The sequence below is a fragment of the Propithecus coquereli genome, unplaced genomic scaffold, assembly GCF_000956105.1.
Source record: "Propithecus coquereli isolate 6110/MARCELLA unplaced genomic scaffold, Pcoq_1.0 Scaffold177, whole genome shotgun sequence".
Lineage (NCBI taxonomy): Eukaryota > Metazoa > Chordata > Mammalia > Primates > Indriidae > Propithecus > Propithecus coquereli.
Genome location: NW_012142412.1, coordinates 3,193,170 through 3,215,956, shown reverse-complemented (window position 1 = coordinate 3,215,956; position 22,787 = coordinate 3,193,170). Strand labels below are relative to the sequence as shown.

The following is a 22,787-nucleotide window of genomic DNA, read 5'->3' as shown; positions in this document are numbered from 1 at the left end:
ACAATTTCTTGTATCATCAACACCTTGCTGAGAATAGGAAGTGCTGGCATTCTGTAGTTGCTCAGGAGGATTTCCAGAAGCTTATATTTATAATGAATGTGTGTGTGCACACACACTACCTATGTGTGTAAATGTTAACATGTATGTATCTAGACATTTACTATGTACATATATACATGCAACACAGGCTTGTGCACATGTCCCAGTAACTCTGACCTTGTAGTCTGAGACTTGCTCTCTCAAAATTACCACCTTTCCCAAACCCAACCTTCTATTTCGCTCCCACAACTCAAAATTATAGTAGATCATACTCTAAAGGTTTCATTTCAATTTTCAGTATGAAAAAAAAGAGCAAACCAAATTGTATCAAGAAACAGAAGCATATCTAGGGCTGAAGTACTTTCCTTTATACCCTTCAAACACAAAAAACCAAAAAAGTGTGTTAAGACACTATAAAAATTTAACAAACATTTCTTTTTTATTTTCTTAGAAAAGGCGGGGAAGACCCTGAGTATAAGGGACCTAAACTGGCCACCACATCACGTACTCAGGATGAAAGGCTGGATTAGAGAATGACAACGCAGACCCCAGCCCCTTCCTCCCAAATCCGAAACCATGTGGCATTTACAGATCAGGGAAGCCTGTAAGTTTTATTTTATTTTATTTATTGTTATTTTTTTGAGACAGAGTCTCACTCTGTTGCCCTGGCTAGAGTGCAGTGACATCATCATAGCTCACTGTGATCTCCAACTCCTGGCCTCAAGTGATCCTCCTGCCTCGGCCTCCCAGAGGGCTAGGATTACAGAGAGCCACTGCAACGCCAAGTTTTAAAGGTTATTCTCTCTCTGAGTTCTTGGAAAAAGGAAGATGACAAGATAGGGATCCGGATTCTCTTTGGGGAAGGACTCTCTGGTCAGGGTGGGCCGGTCGGTACTCTCTCCTTCCTCGCTCAGCCTGATGGCCACCAAGCCTGGTGCCTCTCAGCTCTATCCCCAACGGGGCACAGCAGAGGGACCCTGGCGACTGCTCTTTACATCCATTTTAGGCCAAACAGCTCCCGCCCTGTGTGAATGTTAACATATCTCATTTCTCCCCCCTTTGCCATGCTGCTGGCTCTGGCTGGCTCGAGGTGCGGCTCTGTCACGAGTTCTCCTTGAGCAGCCCCAGCTTCCTGAGGGCCTCGCGGCGGGCCTCCTCCGAGGAGCCCCGGCCAGAGAACTGCACGGTGATGCCCTGGGGCCTGAACCCCCCGGCGCGGGGGAGAGAGCCTGACCGCCTCCTAGCGTCCTGGCCACAGTCTGGGGGCCGGGGCTCATAGCAGCTCCTGCTGGCACCCTGGTGTGCGAGCTTGCCGGGGAGGGCCGGGTCCGGACGGAAGGTGATGGTCTTTCCAGTGGGCACAAAGGGACTGGGCTCGCTCTTCAGCACGTCGTGGATGGTCTGGAAGCCGTTGGCCAGTGCCGGGGATGGCTCCGTCTGCACGGCTCTGGACTGCCGCCCCCCGGCCTGCCCTGCCACCCAAGGGCTTTCCGCTTCCTTCACCAGGCCTGGCTTGTCCTGGTCACACATCACCTGCTCTGGAGAGAAGCTCCTTCTCTGCTCGGCGAGGTCACTCCTCTGTGACCGATCTTCCCTGTCTCCCGAGGTGAGGAAAGAGACACCATTGATGTTGGCCAAGACCTGGGCTTTCCGCTCCTGCACGCTGACGGCCGCCTTGGAGATGGTCTTGTTGAAGTCCTTCCCCGAGCTGTTGGTCACGCTGATGTTGCTGGGGAAGCAGCGGTGGGCCTTGGGCGCAGGGGGCGCCGTGTGTCTGTGCCACACGACGTGGTCGCCATTCCGAGGGGCTGGAGAAGTCAGCGTCCTCCACTCCCCAGACCTGCCCTCCTTCGAGGGGGATGTGGGCGAGAGGGCTTCATTCCCTGCCAACTTCTCAGATATTTTCTGAGCGATGACCAGGGGGGTGGGAACGGAGCGGGGCAGTTTCGGGTGCTCTGCGGGCGGAGGGGAGAGCAGCTCCCTCCGGGGCTGGGCTGGAGCGGAGGGGCCAGGCGGGGCCAGGGGCAGAGCTAGGGCCTCTGGAGCTGTGGGGTCTGGCGCCCGAGCCTCCTCAGCATCTGGTCTCCCGCAGTCAAGGTCAGGAACGCCCTCCTTCCTAGCAGGTCCGGCCCCTGGAGCGGGAGGGAAAAGCCTCGTAAGCTACCACCTCATGTGAAAAAGTAAATGCACGACGTTCCTCTTCCCCGAATTCAAAAGAGTCTCAAAGGGACACAACACCAGCTTCCACAGTGCGCCCTGCAAGTGAAACGACCCCATCCCCGTGCCCTGGACTAGGCAGGGAGAAAGCAGATTATTCTCACGAGTCCATGCTGAGAACGAGCCAATCCGTGATGGTGATGGTGACAGACCCGCAGGTCAGAAACCGGCAGTAGCCAGGAGACGTCCTGCCAAAGCAGGATTCAGAGGGTCCGTCATGCAAGGCCGGTGACAGGAAGTGATGGAGTCAAAGGCAACTAACTTATCAGGGGATTTCATAAAGGGGAAACTGAGGCCGGAAAGCATGTGGCACACACTGACAACTTCAGCAGGTCTTCCTTGATGAAGGACACAGGGCTGTGTCACTTCCCCTGTGACACAGAAACGTTTCCTGACAGCCCCGGGTGGAATCTACCAGGCCTGCCTTTGAGCCCATCCTATGTTCCTAACGTGACATATGTCAACCGCAGACCACCTGACACTTTGCTGCACGTACACACCTGTCTCCCGCTCCAAAACGCAGAGCCACGTCTTTTCGTCTTCGTAGCTTCAGCATCTCACACGACACCTGCCAGAGCAGGCACTTAAAATTGTTATGCAGAGACCATGTTAGGGACTCGACGGGAGAGGGCAACTTATTTTCAAAAAGGGTTTCCCTCCGCATCATTAAGGGATCTGACATTTTAAAAGGATCAGCTGGCTGAAGTTACTTTTAGGAACCATACTTCAAAGCAGAAGTGTGATAAAAATGGGAAATTCATATTAGGTCTCTGCTTTGAAGAGATGCGGCCAACCAAGCTCCATATTTCCACGGAACCCACAGCTGAAGTCTGTGGAGTTCTGAGCAGTACACAGCCTTGCTTAAAATACACACATTTCTAGAGGCTCATGACCAATGGCAGCATTTTGTAGTCGCCAGAGGAAAAGTGCTTTCCCTTCTGTTTCGTCCTCATCTTTTCCAATCTCGTCCCCTTGGCCATGTTTGTTTCCAGTATCCTTTCCAATCTGGGAGAGACACTGGAGGGATTTCTCTCCATTTCCCTCCCGTTCCATCCCAGGACTCACTTTGACGTCACTCGGAATCCAGCAAAACAGACAAAGCAGAGGCTGATTTTTTTCTGTTTTCCTGAATCGGCTGGCTTTTCAGCTCAAGTGCGCCCACTTTGGAAAGTCATGCTACAGAACTGGGGGCATAATCTTGCACTCAAATACAAGTACCTCATATATTTTCTTTGTAGAACAGAATTATTACCTGGAAGCGATTTCCAGTTTTCCATCTTTTCTTCCACATGTATAATATGAACATGAACACAGGAAATCTATTTATATGCCCAATTAGTCTCATTCTTTATCCCAGTCCTTCTGGCATTCCCCTTCGTTGGACAATCAAACTACCAAGAGAATGCTCTTCCCCTATCAAACTCTGGAAAGCCTCCGCAGCGTCTACACTGCAAACCCAGAACACCACGAAAGGGGCTCTGCCTTGCAGAGTCCAACATACCGGGGCACAGGTCTGCACCTGTGCTTCCTCCTCACCTGCTGCCTGTGGCCCGTCTGGAAGATGCTCGGCTTCCCCGGCAGCAGGCGGTGGCTGCACTAAATCGATGACATCTTCAGGCTCGGAGGGACTGGACGTGCTCTCTTCCAGAGAACGGGAGGAGTAGCAGCGGTTGCCACTGTCGCACAGGATGGGCTCCTCGAAGTCATCCTCCAGGGAATCGATCGTCTCTTCAAAAAACAGGATGACGTCCTTTTCCTCGTGGGTGAGGTGCTTCAGGCTCTCGTCGTCCTGCAAGACAGGGGTGGAGATTGGAACAGAAGAGATAAAACAAACAGCAGTTTCACTGAAGAGAAAAAAGCCAGTGAAAGCAGCCAAAGTTGGGGTGGATATAGAGCCCAGGGTGGAATTCACTGATTTCTAAAAGTCCCTGCCGTTCACGTCACCCCACTGACAGACTGTGCCTGGGCATCCTCACCATCGTACCTGATGGAAAAGAATTCTGTCGAAAACCTGCTGTGAGCTCCAGCCTTGTGGTTCCCAGGGAGACAAGGACAGGAAAGCAATTCTCCAGGCCCGCCTCGGAGAGCTGCTCTCCGCTCACTGCTGTCAGACACACTTGTGTTTCCACAATAACAACAAGAAACCTCCGGTTAAAGACAGTGGGTTGAACTCACGTATTTATCTCCCCTCCTTCCAGAAACTCCACTGAAATAGAGAGATTTTCCCCCAAAGGCCTAAATCATAAAGACAAAAATAACAGGGAAAGAGATGACAGCAACAAAAGCAGGACAGGTGGAAACCGACTGAGAAGACCCAAGAAAACTGAGTGTTGCGTGGGCAGCTGGGGAAAGCCAGCGACCCCCTGCCGCCCTGCAGAGCTGCCCGGAGCGCAGGCACTGGACGTCCTGAGTGGCTCTGGGAGCGTGGGAAAGTGACAGTGGGAAGAGCGGGACTGGCGGAAGGTCCCTTTCAGGAGCAACACACTCACCCCAGCAGAAAACTGGACACTTGTTCTTAAACAAGGTCCGAGAGGAACTTAGAGGCAGAGCTGACGGGGAAAGACTGCATGAAAGACGTGGGGAGTAGATGAAGCCAAAGTGGTCCCCCACACAGCGACTGCGCGGGTCTCTGGGGGGTCTGAAGGGCCCAGGAGCCAAACGAGGCCAATGCCCAGGGCTCCCCGGCGAGATTGCCCCAAGTTAAGGGCACCGGCAGCAAAGCCCAGTGCAGATTTTTCATCGATTTCTTAATATCCTACTCTTGAGTATGTGCGGATATCTAAGAATCATCAAGCATTTGAGGAAAAACTTTAATATGAAAGATATATGGAAGCAAACAAAAAGACAAAAAAGCAACTTATAGGAAAGCCACCCACATGGCCCATCTGTGGCTGTCTGGCTTCACCATCATTCCTGACTCCGAATTTACACGCTGCTCAGCTATCATGTTCTTACACTTATGCACACACACGTCCTTAACAGTAAAAAATAAGACATACGTATCTGGCACACACAGAAAAGATATCTTGCAGCTACGCGGGGCTGGGAGAGTTTTTTCCCTTGGGGACACTGAATAAACTGTGTGCTGAGTCCCGGTGTTTCCACTGCAACCTATCACATAGGGCAGGTGTGGAATTTTCTACTTGTGGCGTCACGTCGGTGCTCAAAAAGTTTCGGATCCTGGAGCATTTCAGATTTTATACAGATGCTCAGCCTGACTTACTGGCCGACGGGAGATCCTCTTAATAAAATGCCTGTTCACGTCTTTCTTCTATTTTTCTACCAACTTGTCTTTAAAAAATACAATGTATACGAGTTCTTTATATAGCCTAGATACAAATGTTTTGTTGGATACATTTATTACAAATATCTTTTCTTGCTCAGTATCTCAGCTCTTCTCTCTCTTTATGGGGTCTTTTGATACTACTCCTTAATTTTAATGTAGTATAAATGTATCCATGTTTTCTTTCACAGAACTTTTTCTGTGCCCTATTTAAGAAACCGCTACCAACTTCGTGGTCATGAAGATAATCACTTACGTTTCATTCCATTAGGTCATTAAATATGAAGTGTCTAATTTCGAATCAAAAGTGTAGTTTATTTTATCTCAAATAAGAAACAGTACAATTAATCCAAGTATGGCACCTAAACTATGGACACAGTGTTGCCATCTTAACGGTAGCGTGTTTATGCCAGCAACAAGAAGCCTGGAGAGCGAGTGGTGATGAAATCGCGAAAGGTATTTTCCACAGCTTGTTGAGAACTGAATATTTTTCCTTGCAAGAAGTGGTCCAAAGCCTGGAAGAAGTGGTAGTCAGTTGGTGCAAGGCCTGGTGAATACGGTGGATGACAGAGAGTTTCCAAGTCCAGCTGCTGTAGTTTGAGCAGCGTTGTTTGTGCAACATGGGGTCGAGCATTATCTTGCAAGAGTATTGGCCTGTGTCTATTGACCAATCTCGGCTGCTTAATCGCAAGCATCCTCATCATTTCATCCGACTGGTTGTAGCAGACATCTGCTATAATCGATTGACCAGGTTTTCTGAAACTATAGTGGATAATACCAGCGTTGGACCACCAAACAGACACCATTAGCTTTTTTTGATGAATATTCAGTTTTGGACTATGTTTCAGCACTTCATCTTTATCCAACCATTGTGCCGAACGCTTGTGATTGTCAAAAAGAATCTATTTGTCATCACATGTAACAATACGGTGTAGAAATGTTGGCCTTTATGTTGTGACAGCAAAGAAAGGCAAACTTCAAGACGATTTCTCTTCTGACGGTGGTTTAATTCATACGGAACCCATCTATCCAGCTTCTTTCCTTGTCGATTTGTTTCAAATGGTCCAGTGTTGTTGGAATAGTAACGTCAAACCGTGTTGCTAATTCACACCTAGGTTGAGATGGATTTGCTTCCACTACAGCTTTCAGCTCATCATTATCCACCTTGGTCTCAGGTCGCCCACGTGGCTCATTTTCAAGATTAAACTCACCGGAATGGAACTTTTCAAACCATCAACATACTGTGCGTTCATTAACCACATCCTTCCCAAACATTTCACTGATATTTCGAACTGTCTGTGCTGCATTAGTTCCACGATGGAACTCATATTTGAAAACAACACAAATTTTTGACTTATTCACGGTTTCACAAAAATTGCTCTAAAAAAAAAATTTGAAAGATAATCACAAGCCAAACTATGTGTTTGAAGAACTGAGGATGTACCTTCACAATAAAAATAAAACAAGAAGTGTCAAAGTGAAATGTCAGAGATATCAACTGTCACACTTAGTACTTATGGAAATAGGACATTTCATACTTAATAACCTAACACTATATGCTTGTTAATACCTTAACAGGGCAGCACTTCTTTGCCAAGTTGGTAACTACCCTGTGAAGTGATGTAGACTGAAAATAAAAGGTTCAAGAGGCTTAAGAGACATTCATAAGTGATAGTTCTTTAGGCTACTAAAGGAGGCTTTGGGTGTCAGGTTACCTACATTCTTAACCCTTAAGGCTGGTGTCTCCTGTGCTCACACCCTTTCACAAAACCCCTGGGTGCGCTGCCAGGACGGAGTGCTGCCTGGTGCTGGTATTCATAGGTTTTTATTCTAAGTGTGTTCCTGAAGTCTGCTCTGCCCTTCAGACATACTAGAGCTTCTTCTAGAAAATGGAATGGTGGGCCGGGCGCAGTGGCTCACCTGTCATCCCAGCACTCTGGGAGGCCAAGGTGGGAGGATCGCTTGAGCTCAGGAGTTTGAGGTTGCTGTGAGCTAGGCTGATGCCACGGCACTCTACTCAGGGCAACAGAGTGAGACTCTGTCTCGAAAAAAAAAAAGAAAATGGAACGGTTTGGCTGGTTGAGAAGAGTGGGAAGCTCTTCACACACACCGTCCTGAAGTTTCACTCTAATACTGGGTCTGTTTCTTGGCGAGTGGGTTGGGGACATCCCAGGCATACTCCCTGTTCATTTTTACTTCTGACTTGGGCAAAGACACTGTCCAATGAGCTATCTTGAAACCCCCCCTTCTCCCGAAGCTGACAAATGCTGTGGCCCCACAGTCACATGATGTGTCAGGTGCCAGCTCCTGAGTCACCCCCTTCCTTCTCTAAAGCATTCGACGTCTCTGGCCTCACCTATCACTCAGGGAATAGACGGTAGAGCCAGCATGGGGGTGCTTTCCCCATAGCTGGGGCGGACCACAGGCTCGGAGGACACTAGGACTCTGATGGCCATCTGCTCTGTGATCGCGAGGAGAGGAAGTGGAACCAGAGGAGGGAGGAGGGAGAAGCCGACTGGTCAGTAAGTAACCCAGTCCTGCCTTCCTCTGACTTCTCACCCAGATCCTATCAAAACTGGCCCGGTCAGACAGCTATTTTAGGACATAGCTAAATAGTAAACATTCTGTAAATGCTTGCTACATACAAGAGTTGATGAGATGATGGAACAGAACTTGTTTTACTCCTTTTAGGAACTCACAACACAGTGGCAATACTGCCCTTGAAGAGCTAGGCCAACGTGCTACAGCTCAGGAGGGTCTCGGAACACCTGTAGCACCACACGCCCGAGGTGTTTCCATCTTAGTAGAGGTCCCTTTGTAAGAGAGACGGATGAGGGGTCCGGATCCATGTCGCCAGTTTAAGGCAGCAGGACCCTCACTGCAAGCCTTGGAAGCCGTTTTTCTTTAGTTCTGTAGTCAGAACTGTACACATAGCTCATCCCTCCCTGGTCTGTTTGTGTCTCCTTCCTGCCCCAAGTACAGGTTTAAGTTAGCCCTGGTGAAAAATTACAATAGTGTCTAGTTAGAAATAACCATAATTAAACCCTTATCCTGAAACTGGGGCAGCGCCACGCGCACTTATGGTCTCTCTTACGAGGTTGCTGACGGGGACACGATATTTAACGATATTTAAGGCTGGGCAAGAAGGGCGCCTGCTTTGGCAGTGCACACACTAAAACTATGCAAGAAGGGGCTTATTTTCTTCTCTCTGCCCCTGTCCTGTTTTAGCTTGCGGGGGATGGTCTCTCATCACCTTAGATTATGAAATCAATAAAGTGTTGCTCCGGTGTCAGGGAGATAATTTTGGTGTCCATAAGAAGATGTGAACATCAAATCACACTCTGCCAAAACAAATGCCCTGGGCTGCCTACCTAGGAGACTGGTGATTAAGAGATGCTTGGCTCATCTCGAGAAATTGTCTTAGCCACCATAATTCTTTTTAATGGTTTTTATGATCTAGAATAGAGATGAGTTCTGCTGATTTTTTTTTTTAATCCCTCGCAAGGAGTTGCCACAATTGTCTATAGTCTGCAGTTAAACTAAAATTTCTTTGTTTAAAAGAAAAAGCAAAACAGAAAAGGAAAAAGCCTAAGAACTTAATTATTGAAGCAAGATTCAGTCGTTTTTTTAGGTAGGGGTTATTTTAGTCCGAGCATTTTAAGCCTTCTCAACTTTTTTGTTCAACCAAATGTTTTCTTCTCTATTTCCCTAAAAACAGAACTCCTATCCCAAATCTGTACTAACACAGATAAATCTAGGATTGTTGACTTGTGTTACTATTGTTGGCATGTGTTTTAAAAGTTTGTCATCCAACTTTTTATCTGGATGTTCTTCTCAGAGCCTGAATGGGGCTGGAAAGACCCTTTCTTCTGTTGTCTTTGCGCAGGAGCGAGTAGACTTCAGCTAGGCCGGGGCTTGTTCGGTGTGCATTTGAATGTCCTTAGTATATGTGGCATTTTGGATTTTCTGGTTTGAATGCATTAGAAATTATTTCTTCAAAATCACAACATTAGGTAGAAATATACATTTCTCTCATTCTTGAAGCAAAGCAATGTTTCCCTCAGATTTGTTGACATTTCTTGAAGTCAGCATGGTGGTACAGAAAGGGTGAGGTATGGTTTTCTAGATCATTCTTTTAGCATCTGGATATTTGTAGCCTTAAAGGGCTTCTATTTTCTCCATAATCCAAACTGGTACCTTAAAAACACTATTTATAGGATGGGATTTTCTCTCTCTCTCTTTTTTTTTTTTTTTTTTTTGCTGTAAGCCTTCTACCTTCCAAATCAATGGGGACAAACATGTTTTCTCCAACTCATTGTTTCCCCAAGAAAGCTGCTGTTTTGTTTATCCTCATTTTCTATCTACTTAGTTCTTTGGGGGCTAAGTTAGCCAAAGACTCTTGTGAAATTCCCAAAGCTATGTCAGAGTCTGAATTCTGAGAAAAACGGACACAAAAGAAAATAGAAGCCCATTTCTGTTTGTAAAGCAGTAAAAAAATGTGTTTAAAAGTAAATTGTTTCCATCCTGTGAGATGCTTCTCTTCCTCCAGTCACTGAACTGGGTTTGTTTCCGCCTTCAGAGGTCTGGGCAGCCCTAAGTTATCGGCCACAGCTAGAGATCTGCTCCACTGCTGTGGGCGATGCTCTGGGTTTGTGCACAATTTAAGATGATTAAAAATGAAATGCTGGCCGGGCACGGTGGCTCATGCCTGTAATCCTAGCACTCTGGGAGGCCAAGCGGATGGATCGTTTGAACTCAGGAGTTCAACACCAGCCTGAGCAAGACCGAGACCCTGTCTCTACTAAAAAAATAGAAAGAAATTAGCTGGACAACTAAAAATATATATAGAAAAAATTAGCCGGGCATGGTGGCGCATGCCTATAGTCCCAGCTACTCGGGAGGCTGAGGCAGAAGGATTGCTTGAGCCCAGGAGTTTGAGGTTGCTGTGAGCTAGGTTGATGCCATGGCACTCTAGCCCAGGCAAGAGAGTGAGACTCTGTCTCAAAAAAAAAAAAAAAAATGAAATGCCATTTCACAGAGAAGTATTCCAAAACATCCAGCTAGTTGACCCAAAAGGATTTTGTAAGCTATTCCCTAATGGGGAGAAGGAGCAGAGTCAACTGACCAGAGCACACAGAAGCTCCAAAGACAGGCGCTACTCACCAATGTGAAACTTCTGGACCGAGAACTGCTGCTTCCACTCTCCAAACTCCCACCTCTGCTCACATCCCTGAGCCTGCAGCCGGGGGACGTGTCGGAGTCCATCCCCGAGGAGTCTGACTTCTGGCGGGTCACAGGCATCCCCACAGAAACCCGTTCCCGGCGTGATCGCAGGACGTGCAGAAGGAGTCAGTATCCCATCCTGAGGGAGTGGGTCACGTCTGGAGAAATCAAACAGAAAGCGACACTGGTTAGCGAGCCTAGTAAGCAAAGTGCCTCATCCCTCAGAAAGAAAAGGTTCTGCACAAGCGAGAGTCATCTCGATTCACAGGCTCAATCACCAGGAAACCCTGAGTCAGTGTGTTTGGGGATGCTGGCTTCCGTTTCTCCTGTATGGTGTTACCCACTCTGAAGCCACAAGACATACAAATAATTTAATTTTTTTCTTTAGAAAAGGGGTCTTGCACTGTTGTCCAGGCTGAATTAATTTTTAAGGAAAGAATGAATGTATTAAAAATGACTTTGGTGCTGGAAATTTGACAGAATAATGTTTTGGCCCCTTCTTGGGCACCGAGGGTCTATATTTCCACACTCTTCCACACTCAGACTCCAAAGCTCCATCAGCTGGTCAAACCCACCCCTGCAAGCCCCTCGTCGCACAAACGAGCTGTGGGGACCCCTCTGGCTTCTCCCGTCCCTGCAGCTCACAAGCCCTGCAGGTTCTTCCTTTGCTACGTCCGTTGCGTCCACTTCCTTTCCTCCCCTCTCCCTAGCTCAGGGCTGCCCAGCGCCTGCCTGCATCACTGCCAGGGCCACGGTCCTCATGTTCTGTCTTGTGCTGCTGTAACAGAACACCTGAGACTGGGTGAGTTATGATGAACAGAAATCTATTTGGCTCAAGATCCTGGAGTCTGGGAAGTCCACGATCGAGGGGCCACATCTGGTGAGGGCCTTCCTGCTGCACCACAGCCTGGCGGAAGTATCACATGGCCGAGAGAGAAAGAGAGAGACAGAGAGAGAGCGCTAAGGGGAGAGACACTGGGGAAAAGAGGAGGTAAAAACCCCAGAGAGAAAACCCTTCTCTGGCAGGCTGGGGGCTACACAGCCCGGCGGCCACACAGCCTGCTGCAAGTTGTGTCACTGCTGGATGAAATACGGACACCTGTGACCACTACCTCTTCCAGGGTCGGGCAGAAGGAAACGCTATCCTCATAAAAATAACCAAGGTAATTTGAAAAAGAACCAAACAGAACTTTTTAAAGAGAAAAATGTAGTAACCATTTAAAAACTCAATGGGTGGGGTAAACAGAAGATTCAGTATAGCTGGAGAGAGGAGGAAGGAAGGAAGGGAGGTGTGAAGAGATCCATGCATTGTCTGGACTGCAGCACAGAGGGATGTGAGAAGCTACAAGAAGCTGAAACAGCGCCGGGTGCAAAGCTGTATGTTTAACGGAGCTGCCCAGGGCAGGGGAGCTGGAGAGGCAGCAGTTATGTCTCAGCAGGCGATGGCCGAGGGTTGTTCAGAATCGATGACAGATGCTATATGGGACATTTTCAGTCTGAGGGCCCCACCCCTCGAGATCCATCCTCCTTTCTTCGGGAGCCTTCCTGCCCTGCCTTGGGAAGCAGGAACATCCAGTGAGCACCCCGGCCACCTGCTCGCCGTTGAGTCCCGCTCCCCTCTCCCAGGTCCTGCAGGGTGGTCTGTCCTTCTGCTAAGAGCACAGCCCCGTCAGATGTCCCCATCACCCAGGTCCTGCCCCCAAGTTCCAGCAATGGTTCCCTCCCTCTGCCCCATCGCTATCCTGAGCCATCCCCTGTTGCCTTCCCTAAACCCTACTTACATTTTTGTAAATCATCCATTTATTCAACTTCCCTCAATTATTCATTTCAAGTGGACCGTCTGTGTCCTGTTGACTGATAAAAACATCAGTCCACAGATTGAGGAATTCCAGGGTGTCCCAAACAGAATAAATTTTTTTAAAAACATACAACTAGACACTCAGGATGAAATTGCAGAACACCAAACACAAGAAAAATTTAAAGCAGCCACAAAGCAGGAGTTAAAAGACTGAGGGAAACAAGGTACTCAGAGACACTGCTGGTTGGAGCATAAATTGTAGAAACCCTGTGGAAGGCAATCAGGTATCTATCAAAAATGTAAAATACAAATCCCTATGCACCTAGCAGTTCCACTGGGGAAAATTTATCCTGCAGATAAATTGCACACATGCAAAATGATCTATGTATAAAGTTATTCACTGCAGGATTATTTGTAATAACAAAAAAAAAACCTGAAAATAACCTAAGTGTCTATTGTAAGGGACTGGTTAAATAAACCAGGGGTATATCCATGCAACTGAATGCTAATCAGCTGTAAAAAGAAGGAGGAAGCTCTCTGTGTGCTGCTAAGTACAGTATTTCCACGTATATTATTAGGTAAAAAATGCAGAGTCTAGGACCATATGTAAAATACTATGCTTTGTGCAAAAAGGAGGGATTATGGCATAAGAACGTACATCTGTATTTGTTGTCATATGCATAAAGAAACTGCGAACAATTGCTAGGTGTGAGGGGAAGGGGTGAATGGAGGAAGAGTTGAATGAAGAGTTTTTAGAAATATAAATACCTTTTATTTTTTAACCATATTAATGTATTACCTATTTAAAAACTAAATAAGATGTTATAAAAACATTCAACGAAAAGACAGATCATTTTCAAAGAAGTGATGACTGACTTCTTCTAACAGCGGTAATGGAAACCAAAAGACTGAGAAAAGAACCATCAAAATAGACCTGTATGTACTATAAAAAGTATTTTTTCTAGAATAAGGGCAAAACTGTGCAAAACGCAAATTTCCAAAAGTTCTGTTTCATCTGAAACCAAGATAGGTTGAAAAAGAAAATTTATATACATATGGTCTAGGGTTCCTCTCCCATCTCTTCCACCTCACTTTCTATATCATGAGCAGAGTCTCCTAGTGTGGTCTCTTTCCTCCTAGTGTGAACCCCCAGTTCAATGCCTGTGCCACACCCCCCAAACCTCCCTTCCCGCTTCCACCTCTCCCTGCCCCTCCCCCTGACCTCCGTGCACACTGTGCCACTCCACCGCTTACTCATTAACGGGCCATCTCTGTCACTCACAGACGACCAATCACATCAGGTTTCTGCATGTAATTCTTCTTCTTTCCCCTCAATGAGATGATACATTTGTATGCAAAGCTCTTTTTTAAAAAAAATAGAGCCCCAGGCCGGGCGCGGTGGCTCACGCCTATAATCCTAGCACTCTGGGAGGCTGAGGCAGGAGGATTGTCTGAGCTCAGGAGTTCGAAACCAGCCTGAGCAAGAATGAGACCCCCGTCTCTACTAAAAATAGAAAGAAATTAATTGGACAACTAAAACTATATAGAAAAAAAAATTATCTGGGCATGGTGGCGCATGCCTATAGTCCCAGCTACTAGGGAGGCTGAGGCAGAAGGATCGCTTGAGCTCAGGAGTTTGAGGTTGCTGTGAGCTAGGCTGAAGCCACGGCACTCTAGCCCAGGCAACAGAGTGAGACTCTGTCTCAAAAAAAAAAAAAATAGAGCCCCAACATTTTGGATAACACTCATCACAAAATACAGACAGTCAATATTCATTACCTAACCGAAATTCCTATTTTAAAAACCCTAAAAACATCTTACATAGAGAAAAAAGGAAAGCATCCTAAAAACAGACCTTTGATCTAAAAGAAAAGCTTAAACCCTTTGAAGTGGTTTCAAGCACGTTCATGTTGTAGTAACCATCGTTTTTCCCTGTATCATACTTAAAGATCAAATCCTTCAAATTTAAGAGAAATTAATCTCAATCAATTTATGGATGTCAATCAAGGGCCAATGGGGAGGAAGAGGGGAATGACTATACACAGCCACAGAAGAGATGCTTAACTCAGCTTTCACAAATAATGATAGATTAGAAAGTTGGCACCAATAAATTCATTAAACACACTAAACCAGTAACGCCTCCCAATACTGACAGGTAATAAATGTCAATGTGTAGTCCATGACCAATTAACCTCCAAAACAGGCCTGCGCATAAACAGGTTGAAGCAAAGTAAATATGTAGGAATTACTCTTGAGTTTGGGCTGTTTCTCTATTTCAAGGGAAAAAAAGCTTGGAAAGAAAAGAATGCTTCCAAAAGTATTCACTAAGCAAACTAGGACTGCATCCCAGCCCTGGAGATCAAAGAAAAACCCCACGTTGGAAGCCGGTTTTGTTGGGAGTGCTCGTGGTGGAGTTAGTTTTGTTCTCGAGTTTTAAAATATTGACGTGGTCACTATTTAGCAACCTTTTCCTATGATTTTGTTCTGAATCGGGTTTCCTCTTACTTCTGAAACTCTTATGTAAGAACTTCGGACCTTAAACTCTATCTGGCACTCAAGCGTATTAAGTACAATTAAAAATTTAAAAAGGCTGGTAATTTTACTTCCTGGAAGGATGATCATGCTTTCATGTATTTATTTTTTGAAAAGCTCTTTTTGAACAATGTAGAAAAACAAGAGTTGATTTCAAACTGTCTCTATTGTGTATAGTTTCAACTATGACTAGGAGGCGATAATTTACTCAGGGCTGAACACCACATGAAAGCAATTGGTTCGCCCACATGTAAGCAAACAAGTTCACCAGGTCACCATACCTAGGTAGGCCAGGTTAACAGGCCCTGAGGGAAGAAGTTTCCTATTACCAGTTTGCCATCCCTGAATCAGATATGAAAATCAGATTTTCCTAAAGTCAAATCTCACCTGAGATTGGTTGTCTGGATTGACCCTACGTCTGACTGGTTCCTAGTGACAAAAAGTAACGCCCCACAAGGAAGCAAACAGAGTTATCAACAAAAACAAAATCTAGCTGGGAGAACAGTTCTAGCTGATGAAATGATTGCAAAGACAGACACCGCAAATTTTTCCTCTTAGCTCATCAGTCAATATGCCTATTACATTTCTGGATTCTTGAGCAAATTTAAAAAAAAAGAAAAGAAAATTCCAGTGTAAGGTATTCTTTTGCAAAACAAGTTTGTGTGCTTTCTCTTCCCTTATTCTGCAGGCATTACTGAGCACACAATATGTGCCACGCTGCTGAGATAAAACGTCGTACTTCTTACTTGGAAGCAATAACTATACTTTATTGTTTTACAGTGCTTTTTTTCTCCCTGAGAAGCTCAAAATTCTTGGCTGATTTTTTAGTTCACCCTTACAATGAAAATAAAGCTGACTTAGAGCACGCTCGTTTAGCAATGGTATTTATAACACCTGGTTAGACTGGCAGCCCTGATCTGATTTACATATCTTATCTCAAGTTGAACAGATCTCAGTCCAAACCGGGGAAGAGCTAAGCTCACACAAGACCTCCTGCTGCGTCAACCTCCTGTGTCAAACCTTTAACCTCATCTTCCAAAATCTCTTTGCTAGCCCACTTCAGGGCAGAGGACTAAGAACATTTTACGTGGGGATGAATACACACAGAGCCTCCCTTCTCCTCCCTGCACCTCCTGGGAGCCCACTGACAAACTCAAACCACTCACTCCGACTCCAGGCCCGTGGGCACAGAGGCAGACCCCCATTTTAATTGGGGATTGGGGGCAGCAAGGGGTTTTTAGCACTTTTTCAAGAAATAGGGCAACTAAATGTTGGTTGAAAAAAACTGTATGGGCCGGGCTCGGTGGCTCACGCCTGTAATCCTAGCACTCTGGGAGGCCGAGGCGGGCGGATTGTTTGAGCTCAGGAGTTCGAAACCAGCCTGAGCAAGAGCGAGACCCCATCTCTACTAAAAAAAAATAGAAAGAAATTATCTAGACAACTAAAAAAATATATAGAAAAAATTAGCCGGGCATGGTGGCACATGCCTGTAGTCCCAGCTACTTGGGAGGCCGAGGCAGGAGGATCGCTTGAGCCCAGGAGTTTGAGGTTGCTGTGAGCTAGGCTGACGCCACGGCACTCTAGCCCAGGCAACAGAGTGAGACTGTCTCAAAAAAAAAAAAAAAAAAGAAACTGTATGACTCCAACAGACAGTTAAGATGTTGTTATTTTCAGAAGTTCAAGGATTGCCAAGAGCAGAGCTTGATAATTACTCAAGGAATGGAAAGGGCTATGGCCATAAACCTCTGCACCTGGGAAAACAAAAACAAAACTAACCTCCGGATGAAACGAGAATCTGCTAAGAAATACAATATTTAAATATACTGCCTTTTTCTGTGACTTTCCAAGTTCACTGACTTGAAATTCTTACAGTGGTTGCAAAGGGAAGGCCCGACAACTGGACCACATCGCGCGAAGGTGTCATTTGTGTAGGTCATCGTTGAGTATCGGTAATTTTATACGGTTAACCTAACATTCTGATGGTTGAATTGATCATTAACATTGTAAAAACGGGAAGTGTTCCTTGAAATAAAATTTTAAGTGTGATTTTATTATATGTTGATACTACTATAAAATGTTTTTCCTCAGAAGATATCTCTAAAATCAAAACAGGAGTCGACAGGGGAAAGAAATGAACACACTCACCTCACAGTCTTTTGAAAGACTCTTGATTCATAAAGTGGATTTGCTAATTGCATTAGGAGGAGCTCACGCAATAAATTCACAGGTTATCTAGTTATATGGAGGACAATGTATCTTTAGCATCTGAGGAAACTGAGGCACAAAGCCTCTACGTCAGTTGGGCAAGTCCCACAGAGCTCGTTGTAGCTCACTAGTGTAATGCTTCTAGAAACATTTTTTGTACCAAGAATTCTGTTTGACATTTTCAGGTGTCTCCCTGTGTTCGTGCCATCTTATATCTTCATGTTCTTGTCCTCCCTTCCTCAATCCTGACCATCCTGTTCAAGTTACTGCCTCCAGCTGCCAATGTCTACGGCACAGCAGAGCCAGGCGCCGAGGTCTGTGATCACCACCTTCCTCTCACAACCCTGCGAAGGTTAATGCCCCCAAATTAAAGGCCAGACTCTCAGCATGATAATCAAATCCACAGTTCTACCATGTTAGCCTGATTTTCCGCTATCCTGCCCCTGTTGGCCCAGCTTAAATGTTACATTCTCCAGGAGGTGTTTCTGACATCTCTGTCCTCTGTTCGCAAAGGACTTGTGAGCCTCTTGTTAACAATTCATATTTGATATTTATCTTATCTCCTTTACTAGACCATAGTTTCTTTTTTTTTTTTTCCCCTACCTGATTTGTTCCTCGCATCACATAGACCACAGTTTCTTGAGAGCAGGGACCATAGCTTATTCACCTCTATGTTCCCAATTATGCCTAGCATGTTTGGAACTCCAATGTTCATGAAAACTCCCTAAACTCTATGATTTTTTTTTTTTTTTGAGACAGTGTCTCACTCTGTTGTCAAGGCTAGAGTGCAGTGGCATCATCATAACTCGCTGCAGCCTTAAACTCCCGAGCTCAAGAGATCTTCCTGTCTCAGCCCCCCGAGTAGCTGGGACTACAGGTACGCACCACCATGCCAGGCTAATTTTTTTTATTTTTTGTAAAGACAGGGTCTCACTATATCACTCAGGCTAGTCTCAAAATCCTGACCTCAAACAATCCTCCTCCCTGGGCCTCCCAAAGTGCTGGGATTACAGGGGTGAGCCACCACGCCTGGCCTGATTCTTTATAGAAAATACCAAATGCACCATTTCGGGAGGCAGCCATTGTCACCTGTTTATAGCCTACTATAAAGGAGCGCAGACTTTTTTTTCCCCCACACAGATAATTCCTTTAAGTAATTTGTGCAAAACAGACTATTTTTAAATACCCTCAGAATTAGGTTTATAGAGGAAAACTGTGGTCAATCGGTAATTTAGAATCTCCGGTTTCAGGGTCTGAGAAGGGCCTGAGAAGTCACTGGGTCCTGCCCCAAATTCTAGAGACCAGAAAATCAAGTTCCAGAAGGTAAAGTGGTGAAACCTAAGGTCACACGACTATCTGGTGAGTATCCGAGGGGGTTCCCCTCCGCCTTCAGTGCAGTACTGTGTTTTCTCCCTAGGTGCTGTTAACCTGTTTTTAAGAATAAAATGTAATCTGTGCGCATCAGAGAGAGAAGTATATGAGGACCGGTGTGTCCATACGCCCTGCTCGGGGCTCGGCAAACTGTGGGTCGTCAAACAGGCAGCAAACACTGTATTGCCGAATGAACTGATGGACACCCCGCCTTGGGATCCATAACTAAAACAGGCAGAATATGAAATATTTCAAAGCACTAGTCAGACAACTGGCTTCTTAGAAGCCTGGAAGAGAAAGCAGGGGAGAAAAATGCCCGCAACAGAATGAAGGCTTGAGAAGGAATATAATAAACAAACCGAGCTCTATGAAAATAACTGCACTTATATTCACACGTAAACTTTGGTGATATGAAAGCTAATACAAAAGAGAAGTTAATAGGCATTTCTCTAAAGAAGATATATAGGTGGCTAACAAGCCTGTGGAAAGGTGTTCAACATTATTAGTCATTATGGAAATGCAAATCAAAACTACAATGAGATACCATTTCACATCCAGTAGGATGGCCATAATTTAAAAAAAGAAAAAGGAAGTATTAATAACAAGTGTTGGCAAGGATGTGGAGAAACTGGAACCCTCTCACATTGCTGATGGGAATGCAAAATGTTGCAGCCATTGCGAAAAACAGTCTAGCAAGTTAAACATAGAATTACTATTTGACCCAGGAATTCTACTCTCAGGTATAGACCCAAGAATTGAAAACAGGTATTCAAACGAAAACTTGTACACGATTGTTTGCAGCAGTACTATTCACAATAACCAAAAGGTGGAAACAACCAATATCCATCCACTGATGAGTGGATAAACAAAATGTGATATATCTATGTGATGGAATATTATCCAACCCTAAAAAGGAATGAAGACCAGATACATGCTACAATATGGATGAATCTTGAAAACATTACACTAAATGAAAGAACCCAGATGCAAAAGGCCACATACTGAAAGTTCCATTTGTATGAAACGTTCAGAATAGGAAAATCCACAGAGACAGAAAGAGATTAGTGGCTGCCAGGGGCTGGGGCAGCGAGGGGAAAGGGATTGTCTGCCTAATGGGTACGGGTTTCCTTTTGGGGTGATGAAAAAGTTCTGGAACTTGATAGTGTGGTGGTTGCATAACATTGCGAATGGAATGTACTTAATACCACTGCTCTGTGCATGCTAAAGTGGTAAGTTTTATGTTGTGTGTATTTCACTACAATAAAAAAATAAAGAGAGTCGCGTCTTCACAGTGCTAGGGGTCTTTGGATGTATCCAGGCTGAAGATACTCATTCGTAAAGAACTCTCCCATTCCTGGCCAGTAAGGCAGACTGTTCTGCCCTGCACATTCCTTTACTACCAATACTGACTGCACAGATTATAAACCCAGCACCGACTTTTCTTAAAATACTCTTAGGTTTCAAGGTGAATGCTGCGAGTCTAGCAGGGGGACAAAGCATTATTCAGAAGTACGGCTTCCCTGTGGGTCTTGACAGACAGAGGCTGTTATCAGTGATGCCTTCGCGCACGGCCGTGCGGAGGGCAGCGCCACCGTGAACAGAGGCCTTCCGGCGGCAGCCAACAGACCACTCAGCATCAATGGGGGAAGGCCGTGGTCTCTCAGGGGCAGAGTTGCCAGGGACATCCTCTGAGAGCACACAGGCAGCTATGCAGCTACTACACTGCCACCAGAAAGTGCAATAGAAACTGAAACGAAACGCTGCCCTTCACCATCGGAGAAAAGAGCTCGGGTTCTGGGATGCTCCTAGGATTCCCCTGGATTCCTCTGGGCCATTTGGCGGCTGTCCCACAACAATGCAGATAAGATGCACTTGAACTTTTTGTTCCAGAGGATCCCTGGTTCTCAGCTCTGCCCCACCCAACCCTTTCTCCTCTCTCCCTTGGGCTTCCAAGCTGTAGCTCTTGGAGTTATCTGAGATGATCTTCACAGTCAACACGGGGTGCCAACTCTAGCCTCCTTAGGTGTCTGAGAACTTTGGAACCAGGGCCAGGTATCTCTTCAGCTCCTGATGAAGGCTTACTTGATCTGATTTTAATCAGTTTGGACCATATGGCTGTTATGTTACGAAATGATTGTATGCCCAGTGGCCAGCGAGGGCTCAGCACACCGTAGGTGGTCGCTCTGCAAATATTGCTGAGTGAATTAATGAGCACTCCAGACCTGCAATAAAACAGGCAACTCCCCACCCTTGACAGAGGAGTCAAACATACTCGAATTTTTTTAAAAGCATCCCTCCTGTTTCCAGCTTCCTCTCAATTATCACTCTTATTTTGGATTTCTTATTTCTAGTGATAGAGAAAATGTGTTACTTCTAAATCATCAGCGTCCAAAATTTTCAAAGAGAAGCTCATTTGAAGGTGTTGTTACCAAGAAATATACCCAGTCACTTAAAAATGGCTATTACTAGTCTGGGCAAGAAAACATACAAGATTCCATACATACGCTGTCGACTTTGGCAAGAAAGATTTTAGACAGCTTCCATCCTTCCCACCCAATCCCAAGTAAATAGGGCATTTGTTTGTATTTCCACATTGGCTTCATGAACGAAAATACCTCCTCCACCTAGAAAAACAATCAGTAACATTCAGACATGGAACTTTGAGGGCAAACTTTTTAGTGCCTGCTGGAGCAGTATGTTGTGCTTTTTAAAAAATGAAGTAGAAAAGTATTTTTAATAAAGTTTTCTCCTGTGAGCATTTCCCTCAAGTTCACCCTTATACCTGGTTTGGTGTTTCTATACCTTTCAGTAGTACAGATTTAAAAAAAAAAAAAAGTTCTCCATTAAAATTGAGGCCAGAAGAAACCTTCTTCCTACCGGCTCCAGCGACAGATCTGAACATTTTACTCTGTTCAGGGGGGAAAAACAGACACACAAAGTCATGTTCCTGTCCTCTAAATTTTCTGCCCTGCACCAACCAGGTTCTGCCAAAGAGTTAAAAAGTTTTCTGAGGTTAGTTTCTGCGGTTAAGAGGGGGGAAAAAAGCTAGATGCCTAAATTTAGACTCTGTAAAACAATACTGGGAAACTTTCAAAGCCTTGGAGAAATACTGGAGCTTATTTTATTGGCTTTTGTTAAATTTCATCACATTAGCCACACTTTCTTCTCTTTTTTTAAATCCCTCCCGCCCCGGATCACTGGGCAGATCCTACACGTTCCCGCGTGATTCATTTACCTGCTGCGGGCGCGAGGAGGGGGGGACGAAAACCTACGGATCACTTTGCACAGGACCTCAGGTCAGGTCAGCAGGTGGCTCCGGCCACCCCCCACGGCCCCCCGCCAATGTCGGACCCACAGGGGTCCCCGGTGGGAAGTGCGGCGCCGGGTCCCTCGCAGGGCTCCGGGCACGGGGCGTTGGGGACAGCGGGGACGCTCCGTGCCCACAGCTAGAAAACCCGCCACAACCACGGTGCCCACCCCCCGGAAGACCCCGGCGGAGTCGGAAACAGCGCGTCCCTCCCCAGACCCCGGAGCCCGGGGTCCAAGGCGCGCAGCGAGCACCGGGTGGCCCGCACTCGGCGATCGCGGCGCCCCCAGGTGCGGCGCCGGGAAGGGGCGCACGGGGAGCGCGCAGCCGGGCCGGGGAGGGGGCGCACACGGCCCGCCGCGCGCCCCCCTCTCCTCCAGCCCTGGCGCCGCCGCCGCCAGGACGCCCTCCCGGCGCGCCAGCCCTGCCGGGGTCCGAGGGTCCGCACTCACCCAGCGCCAGCCCCCGCGCGGGGACCGCAGGTGCCCGCGCCGATCGCCGCCCGCAGCCCTTGAGACACGGCCCGCCAGCCCGGCCGCCCGCGCGCGCCTCGCCCCGTGTGCGCGCTCCCGGCCCGTGCGCGCTCCCCCGGCCGCCGGGGCCCTGGCTCCCCGGACACGCACTGCGCGCGCCCGCGGCACTTAAAGGGACAGGCCCTGCGCCCTACCGGCCGCCTGGAGGGAATCGGGGGTGAGGATGGGGGTGCTCGGTCCAGGTGTGAGGTGTGAACTGGAGGACGATCCGCGTGACAGCCCCCACCACCGAGCTACCCAGTTGGAGAAAAGCAATAGGGATGTGCGTTTGCGGCTTGT

At 46.6% G+C, this 22,787-nt stretch overlaps 1 protein-coding gene across 1 annotated transcript; it reads right to left on the bottom strand.

Moving 5' to 3' along the window:
• Positions 1-786: 786 nt before the first annotated feature.
• On the bottom strand, positions 787-22,486 carry PROSER2 (proline and serine rich 2). The gene is made up of 4 exons (XM_012642187.1): positions 22,428-22,486; positions 10,703-10,920; positions 3,793-4,045; positions 787-2,171 (listed from the first exon to the last, which is right to left on the bottom strand). The coding sequence occupies exons 2-4, from the start codon at positions 10,838-10,840 to the stop codon at positions 1,141-1,143; spliced, it is 1,422 nt and encodes a 473-aa protein (XP_012497641.1). The 5' UTR covers positions 10,841-10,920; positions 22,428-22,486; the 3' UTR covers positions 787-1,140.
• Between the last annotated feature and the right edge of the window lie 301 nt (positions 22,487-22,787).